This window comes from Gracilinanus agilis, chromosome 1, assembly GCF_016433145.1.
Source record: "Gracilinanus agilis isolate LMUSP501 chromosome 1, AgileGrace, whole genome shotgun sequence".
In the NCBI taxonomy this organism is placed as follows: domain Eukaryota; kingdom Metazoa; phylum Chordata; class Mammalia; order Didelphimorphia; family Didelphidae; genus Gracilinanus; species Gracilinanus agilis.
Genome location: NC_058130.1, coordinates 268,187,987 through 268,197,405, shown reverse-complemented (window position 1 = coordinate 268,197,405; position 9,419 = coordinate 268,187,987). Strand labels below are relative to the sequence as shown.

Genomic DNA, 9,419 nt, shown 5'->3' with positions numbered 1-9,419 from the left:
CCCCCCCACACCCCCAGCACAACACACACACTCTCACACACACCTGTGAGGAGGCCTCTCCCGTCCCCTCCCTTGCCCCGCCGCAGTCCTGAGGAGCCGTCGCGGCCGGTGGGGAGGAGAGCGAGGCCTGTGTGGGAGCCGGGGCCTCGGGGACTGGAGAGGGGCCCGGCGGCCCGGCCCTAGCCCTCGCCGCCGCCGCCGCCGCCTCCGCCGCCGCCGCTGCTGCCATGGCCCAGCAGCAGATGACCAGCTCGCAGAAAGCCCTGATGCTGGAGCTCAAATCCCTACAGGAGGAGCCGGTGGAGGGCTTCCGGATCACCCTGGTGGACGAGTCCGACCTCTACAACTGGGAGGTGGCCATCTTCGGGCCCCCCAACACGCTCTATGAGGGCGGCTACTTCAAGGTACGGCTTTTGCTTACACCCCTGGGGTCACCCTGCCTATGTGTGTGAGTGTGTGTGTGAACCCTTCCTTCTGTTGCCTCCCCTCTCCTTTTCCCCGGGCTTTGGTCTTGGCTCCGGCCCCCATCTGCTGGTCCTAGGAATGTGCCGAAGGCCCAGCTCCTTCTGTCCCCCACCCGCCTCTCCAGCGTCTCTCGATAGTGCCCGCGATCTCGGGAGGCAGGGACGAAAGAAGGCTTTGGTTTACCCTGCTTCTTTTCTACTTCCCTGGAGGCAGGCGGTTTGGGGAAAGTCTAGTGAGTAGGGGAGAGAAGCCGGACTCTGTCTAGGAGTGGGAGAAGGCTTTGTTATGTGCTGTACATCTTCTGGGGACTCCCCAACCAAACATTCAAGTCCAGTCGAGCAAACTCCAACCTGGAGGTTGCTTGGAAACTCTGGGGTGAACCCTATGGAGTTCCTGCACCTTTTACCCCCAATCCCCCTAGAGCTGGTGGAGAAAGGTATTGGCCTGTCATTCTATCCTCTGAGACTACCCGGAGGCCTGGCAGGGCCTGTTTAGTGCATTCCTTCCGTGGATGATGATGGTGTTTGAGGAAAGCTGTAGAGGTGGGGGTAACAGTCTTCCAATCACAATCTTGCTTGAAAATTTAATTTTCTCTTCCTTTACCATTCCTATTTAATCGATGGATTGAATAATAGCACTTTGCAAATAGGGCTTTAACTTTTACAAAAGCTTTCCTCTAAGTCTTTTGTCTTCTTACCACAAGCCAAACAGACTTGCATTTTAGTAATACTAAAATTAATGCCAACATCTATATAGTATTTTAAGGTTTGCAAAGGCACTCGATATATATATATTCTTTATTGAGCTTCACAACAAACCTGAGTTCTTAAGCAGGTGGAGAAGGCTTCACAGAGTAGTACTGTTAGGTGTCATAGAGAGAGGAATAAAGATTCCCATTTTAGGGAGATGAAATTGAGACCTTTTGCTCAGATGACTAGCCATAGCAAATGGAATGTCTGGATCATTCGAAAGGGGTGGGATCTGAGGTAAGGGTGGCTGCAACGACCATGATAGCTCTTTATTCAAATAAATGACCATAGATCTAATTTTCAGAAGTTAGTTTTAATATGCTAGCTAATAGAAGTTAGCTAATATGCTGAAATATTGTTTCAAGAAGATAAAGTCAGGAACTTTTGGGTTTTTCATGGAGTTTTTTTGCATGTATAGTTAAAGATAAGATAATTATTGTTTTGGAGGGGGTCAGTGAATAGAACTGTGAAGCAAGTACTTGAAGAATCCATTTTTTGTTTTGTTTGGTGACATGATCTATGAGTCATTTTTCAGGTTACTGTTTTGAAAGGAGAGTATCTTGGCATAAGTTTCAAGTCAGTGTCTTAGTCATGCAGGTGTGATGTATATTTTTAGGACTACCCAATTACTTAACCTTTATTTTCCTTCAAGGTAGTAGCCCCAGTTTCAGGCCTGTAACTGGGTCAGCTTTGCAGGGATGATTTTGAAGGAGATGGGGTGAGGATATTAAAATTTTATATAAAGAATCATTAGTAATAATAAATGGCACATTGACAGAAGTATTTTAAGTAATTATTTCTACCTGGCCTGTGCCTCATTTGTTAGGAAGCATCAAGTTTATTGACCATATACATATAGATATTTACAAATATCTAAATTTGAATGTTTAGCGGAATACCTATTTGTGGCAAAAATATACCTCATATTGTGGTGGGGTCTCCTGGGCCTTAGATTAGTTCATAAGGACCATCCACAATTGGTACAGTAACTCCTTTTGTTTCTTTTTGACCTTAGTATGAATTTAGGCAACTTATAGTTTTATCTATTTTTTCATTTATTTATTTGTTTGTTTATTAGGTCCTTACCTTCTGTCTTAGAATCAGTACTGTGTTTTGGTTCTAAGGCAGAAGAGTGGTAAGGGTTAGGCAATGGGGGTTAAGTGACTTACTTGCCTAGGGTCACAAAGCTAGAAAATGTTTGAGGCCAAATTTGAACCCAGGATCTCCCATCTCCAGGCCTAGCTCTCAATCCACTGAGTCACCTCGCTTGCCCCCTGCAACTTATAGTTTAAACAAAACCTGATCAATACAAACTGTATGTGCAGGAGAATTTATCTCTCTATTTTCTGTGCAATCATGGTGCTGCACCTACTTTGTTACGCTTATTTTCATAGTTCTTTGCAACCCTAGTAATCAAATGTACCTTCTAGGACAATATGCTCTTCATTTGTATTGTAACTTTTCTAATCAAGCACCTTTTAAAGTCCTACAGAATAATTTACTGGATAAGAAGTAAAATAAAGCTTATCATAGTTTTGCTAAAGATTATGTTATATGAAAAATGTAAATACATCTATATTTGGAAGTTGGTTAGTTTTCTTATCCTGCTGATGTAGCTTTTGGTCTATTCGTGCTTGGAAATGAAACACTGACATTAAAGGAAAGTAGAAAGAGCATTAGATTTGTTAGTGGAGGATTCTGACCATATGGTTGTATGGCCTTGGACAAGTCATTTAATCTTTTTTTTTTTAAACCCTTAACTTCTGTGTATTGGCTCCTTGTTGGAAGAGTGGTAAGGGTGGGCAATGGGGATCAAGTGACTTGCCCAGGGTCACACAGCTGGGAAGTGTCTGAGGCTGGATTTGAACTTAGGACCTCTCCTCTCTAGGCCTGACTCTCAATCCACTGAGCTACCCAGCTGCCCCTCAGGTCATTTAATCTTTTTTTTTTTTTTTTTTTTTTTTTTTTTTTTTTTTTTTAAACCCTTAACTTTTTTTTTTTTTTTAACCCTTAACTTCTGTGTATTGGCTCTTAGGTGGAAGAGTGGTAAGGGTGGGCAATAGGGGTCAAGTGACTTGCCCAGGGTCACACAGCTGGGAAGTGTCTGAGGCCAGATTTGAACCTAGGACCTCCCGTCTCTAGGCCTGACTCTCAATCCACTGAGCTACCCAGCTGCCCCTAAACCCTTAACTTTTGTGAATTGACTTATAGGTGGAAGAGTGGTAAGGGTAGGCAATGGGGGTCAAGTGACTTGCCCAGGGTCACACAGCTGGGAAGTGTCTGAGGCCGGATTTGAACCTAGGACCTCCCGTCTCTAGGCCTGGCTCTCAATTCACTGAGCTACCCAGCTGCCCCCGCAGGTCATTTAATCTTAATGAGATTTAGCTTTCTCAAATGGGGATAATAATATTGATGTCACTGGGTTGTTGTGAGGAAAACACTTTGCAAACCTCAAAGTGCTGCATAAATGTAATTATTATAAATTGTATTATTTTGAAATATACAACTAAGGTAAAAAGTTAAAAAGCAAAGCTTGAGTGTAGCTCTATGGAGCATTAGCAATAAACTAAGTTCACTCTTTGCTTTTAGTACTTAAAAATAACTTATAATTTTGGTAAAATTGACATTTGAAAAAAAAATCACCTTTCTTACTCTTAAGCCCCAATCCTGATATTTTGAAGTAATCTCTGTTTCCTTATCTTTAAAAAGAGAAGATTGGACTGGATAATCTGAGGACCCTTCTCCAACTCTTAACCTTCTGTGAGTCTTCTTTTTGCTTTTATTTTTAAGTTTCTTTTTCTGAGTTTGTCCTTGTTCATATCTTCATCTTTGGAGACTTTCAGCTATCATCTAAGAAGATGAGTGCCAAGTCTAAATTTGCCCTTAAGATAATTCAAATCAAATACTTAAGGACATCTCCACTTGGATATCCCATTGATATCTCAAATGCCAACATGTCTAAAATTGAGCTGATTACCTTTTCCTCTAAACTTGCTTCTCTGACTTTACTATTTCTGACTGCTATATCATTTTTCACCAAGTCTCCATATTTAATCCCCTGAGGGGTTAGTTATCTTTGTCTCTACTTGTCCCTTCTCATATTTAGACTGTCTTGTTAATTACATCTTGGGCAGCATCTTTGGAATCATTCTTCCTATTTGTCATGTTTACTACACATTTGGATGATTGGAATAGTTTCCTCATAGGTTTTCCTGCCTTTTCTTTCTTCTTACTGCCATTTCATCTTTCATACTGCTGCTAGAATTAATGATCTTATGCAATGACTTTCATATAACTTTACTATTCAGAAATATTCAGTAGCTTCCTGTTTAACTTTTGAGTAAAGTTAAATTTGACTTTTAAGGCTCTCCACAGACATACTTATTTTTCACACTCTATTTTATAACTCTGAAATTTAGTTTTCATGTAATATTGTTCTCATTCTCTCCTTCCTTCACCCTTCCCTCCCCTCCAGTGGTGATGATTGTTTCTTTTATTTTCTGCCTTGTCTTATCCTCTTCCATTAATTTCCTTAGTTCTTTTATTGAAAAAAATTCATGCTGATGTTCCAAAAAATAAACAATGAATGATTAAGATCTAATACCATTGTTTTCCATTTCACCTATTTTGTTTCTTAGGTGTTTAGTGCAGTCTATTGCCATTATTATACTTGTAATTGGAGTTTTCCCTGTTATCACACTGCTTGCTCTCTTATCAAACTGTTAAGACTATCTCTGTATATTTCAAGTTAAAATTCTTCTCTCCTTAATTGGAGTAATGCTTTCAAAGGTGATTCTTTTATTTCAGACTTGACTTTCTAATGGTTATATGCTAATTTCCCAGGCCCTTTTCATTATTAAATATCTAGAATCATAGGATTTAAAGTTGGAAGAATCATAGATTTGCTGCTTTAGAACTGAAGGGGGAACTCAAAAGTCTTGCTTTTAATTTTTATATATGAGGAAACTAAAAGCTCAACAGGTGAAGTTGACTTTCCCTAGGTCTGACTTTAGTGACTGACAGAATTGGGCTTTGAACACAGAGATGGGATTTGAACTTGGGTCTTCTGACTCCAAATATGGTGGTGGTGGTGGATTTCTCTCATTACATCATACTAAGCTATTAACAGTGGTCTATTGACCTCATCTATGCATTTTGATCTAATCTGTTTCGAGTGATTCTTGGGGGTTAAATGTGACTACATGACGAATTTTTTTCAGTGTTCTTATACATTACTCCCTGCACAACTCTTTGAGCAGGGGATACTGTCCCTACTGTTCCATGCACAAACCATACTCCATGTCTTATCTACTGTAGGCATTTTTTTTGGTTGTTCCCCCATGCCAGGAATGCTTTCCCTTTTCAATTCTGCCTGCTGACTTTCTCTTACTGCTTTTAAGTTCCAGCTAAAAAAAAACCTCACATCTTTTACAGCAAGCCTTTCCAACTCCTTTTAATTCCAGTACCTTCCTTCTCTTAATTATTTCCTGCTTTATTGTATATATGGATTGTCTGAATATATTTGTTTGCATATTATTAGATCTGAGCTTCTTGGGGTCAGGGACTATCTTTTGCCTATTTTTGAATCCCCAGGACTTAGCACAATGTTTGACACATAGTAGGTACTTGATAAATGTTTATTTATTGATTATTTTTCATATGCTTAAAATGGCCCTGTTGGAGGCAGTTGGGTGGCTCAGTGAATTGAGAGTCAGGCCCAGAGATGGGAGGTCCTGGTTCAGATGTGACCTCAGACACTTCCTAGCTGTGTAACCCTGGACAAATTACTTAACCCCCATTGTCTAGCCCTTACCACTCCTCAGCCTTAGAGCCAATGCACAGTATTGATTCTAAGACAGAAGGCAAGGGCTATATAAAAAAATAGCCCTGTTTATCTTATAATTTTTTTGATCTTTTAACTTTTCTGATTCATGTCTGACTGATGATTTGAATTTTCTTTGTTTTTTTTCTAGGCAGTGACTATCATAGGTTGACAAAGTAAGCTTTTCAGCAACTTAACACAGTATTGAATACCTCTGACCTTGTTACTGTGGAGCAAATGAGGATTGTATTCTGTTACTAAGAGAATAATTTGTTGATCAAGTTAAAGCTAATAATAAATTTTAACACCATTTCACCTACAGCCATTTTTTGATTTCTGAAGACCATAATATTATACCGTGGATCTTTTACAAATAATAAAATGTTAATAAGCATAATACTTTCTTGGGAGCTATAATTTACCTAAAAACTTACTAGTGAAAATATATTTTATAGTACATATACAAAAAAATAGAAAGATCATGTATTAATTAACCTTTAGTAAAAACTTTAAAATATATTTTTATTCAAAATTGTATTTCAGAAATTATATGCTAGCACTATGCTCTGAGTATATTGTAGGTTCTCAACAAACATTTGTTGAATTGAAATGAGTCTCTGAGTAAGATTAATTGGTTTTGATAAACTAGGTTTAGAATCCCGGCTCTCCCCCTTCCTACCTTCGTGACCACTTGGGTAAGTCACTTACCCTCTTGGTTCTTAGTTTCCTCCTCTATAAGGGGATTGGAATCAAAGACCTTTAAGCTTCCTTCCAGCTCTAAATCTATATTATATAAGTATCATGAACCTGTAGATAGATATGTTTCACTTGTATTACAGGAATTCCCCATAGGGCTTCTCACTGATTTGTTTTTCAAAATTTGTTTCATTATAGGTTTTTGAAAATAATACCTAAATACACTTGCATGTACAATTAGATAGTCGGATCTTACTTTTTATTAAAAATTTGAATGTAAGGCGAAAGACAGGGAAAACATCTCCAGCACTAAGCATGGCACTTTGTAGATGTATATCTATATATAATAATACATATATATATAATACAGTAAAAATTTAAGGGGTTAATATATAGTCCCTCTTACCCCTCCCACCATTGTAATAGTTTCAGACTTTTATAAAAAGATTAGGCTTGTGAACTTTGATTAGGGTCTGCAAACTCAATTCAGTAAACACTGAGTATCCACTACTTACTTGCAAAGCAAAATGATAGGCTGGGAACACAAAGTCTTTATAAGTGACTTTTAAAGTGTTCCTTACCCCCTTCTCTAAAGACTTTTGAATAAGTACCACTTTCTGAATTTACATCTTAGAGCCTAAATTTTATTTTAGAATCTTACATTGAATGTAATTTTGTATACATCTTCCTGGAAGAAAGTTGTATCAAAAAGATTTTAATTTGCCATTTTCCTGAATTCGTTTTGAAAGACTTCCCATGTAACTGCTACTGTAACCTTAATGACTTAGACCTCCCTGATTGTGGTTTGTCATTCATAGAACCAGTTTCTTCTATTTAGAAATTGAATTTCTATTAAAATTATACATGTATATGTATGCATATATGTATATACACACACATATATATGTTCTCGTTAAGGGAGAAAATGAGACTTCTAGAATGACAAGAACTAGGTAATAAAGTTAATTTCAGTACTTTTTAAATATATGTTATTTAAAAAATAATCTTTGGCATGGCCAATTTTTAGTGCCTTTACTATTTGTCTTGTTCAGTGTAAAATGCAGAAATGCATTTGTTGCTTAAGTTTATACAATTGAAACATTTATTTGCTTGTTATTTGTTATTAGTAAGACTAGTCAAGTGAAAATCACTGAAAAAATTGTATATTGCAACAGTACTTGATTGGCTATAGGTTCATAATGTTTGGATTGATTTGTATTACAGTGGGTGATACAAGTGTTGAATACCCCAAAACTTTTATTTGAGAACCCAATAAAATAGTAGGGGGGGGATTGATTATTATGTACCATTACACAGAGGGAGAAAGTTTAGACAGATGCACTGGATGGTTTGTGGCCATATTCTTCCCTTTCGCCTTATCCTCAGTTGAGATGAGGTAGAGGTCTTTTTCCCCTTCCCATGCCATCACCCTACCCTTTTAATTGACAACAGGTAAGGAAAATTTATAGGTTCGTGTTTGCCGAAATCAGGAGGGTGATAATTTTTATTATAGAATGATTTTTTTGTGTAAATAGGTTACCTTATTGACAGTGAGAGATTTGATGCTAAAATTTTAAAAGCTATAGTTAGAAATGAGAATAAGTTAATTTTTGAAATGTAACATGTTAGTTGAAAAAATAAGGCACTTATATAGTAAGAACTTCTTTACAAGTCCAGATTGCTAAAATATTTTTGAGGGAATTTTAAGTTCTTAAAACTAGGTTGTTTTGGTACCTTCTTTTCTCTTACTCTCGTCTGAAATCATCTGCAATCTGGCTTTCAGTCTTATGAAACCATTCTAAAAAGTTCAAATCCAGTGGCCTCTTCTAAACCCTCATCCTTCTGGACCCTCTCTATAGCATGATACTTGTTGAACCCTCTCTCTCTGCCCCTAGATACTCATGTATTGTTTTTTTTTCCCAACACTATTCTCTTCTGATTCCTCTCCTACCTGCTTGACCACCACTCAGTCTTCTTCACTCATTTATTGTTCTCTTGATACTAAGTTTGGGTGTACCAAACTCATTTTGTCCTAGATCCTCTTATCTTTTCTTTTTTTTTCCCCTGGCTTTATTTGGTGACCTCATCAGCTCCCATGGACTCAATTGTCATCTATGCAGATGCCTCCCAGATCAATGTCTTCAGCCTACTTTCTTTTTCCATATATCACCAGTCACCCCTTGACAATTTTCAGTTCAGTGTCTAATTCAGTATGTTCAAAAGAAGACTCTCTCCTCCCCCAAAAATGCCCCCAAACTTCCTTATAATTTTCAGGGTCTCCATCATCCTTCCAGTTATCCAGGTTTGTGACTATATCATCTTGGATTCCTTTTTCACCTCACATAACCAATTCTTTTCCAAATCTTGTTTCTCCATTATTTCTTTAATATATTCTCTACTTATCACTCACAGAGTCACCATTCTAGTTCAGACCCTCATCCCTTCTTACACAGCTTCTTATTTCATCTCCCTACCTCAAAACTGTCCTCACTCTTGATACAGACTGATTTAACAAAAGCACAGATTTAACCATGTCATCTCACCCTTAAGAAACAAATTCCAATGGTTCTTTATTCTTTCTACGATCAAATATGAACAACTCTGCTCAGCATTTAAAGCTTTTCACAACTTCTGCCCTTCCTACTTTTTATTTTTTATTTTTATTTTTTATTTTTATTTTAAACCCT

General features: G+C 37.9%; 1 protein-coding gene across 1 annotated transcript in view; it reads left to right on the top strand.

Annotated features, from left to right (window-relative positions):
• The first annotated feature begins 78 nt into the window (after positions 1 to 78).
• Positions 79 to 9,419, top strand: part of UBE2R2 (ubiquitin conjugating enzyme E2 R2) — a 130,721-nt gene continuing 121,380 nt past the window's right edge. Inside the window, exon 1 of the mRNA XM_044661459.1 lies at positions 79 to 404. Coding sequence (XP_044517394.1) covers positions 228 to 404 — 177 coding nt within the window. The 5' untranslated portion in view covers positions 79 to 227. The remainder of the gene's footprint in view (positions 405 to 9,419) is intronic.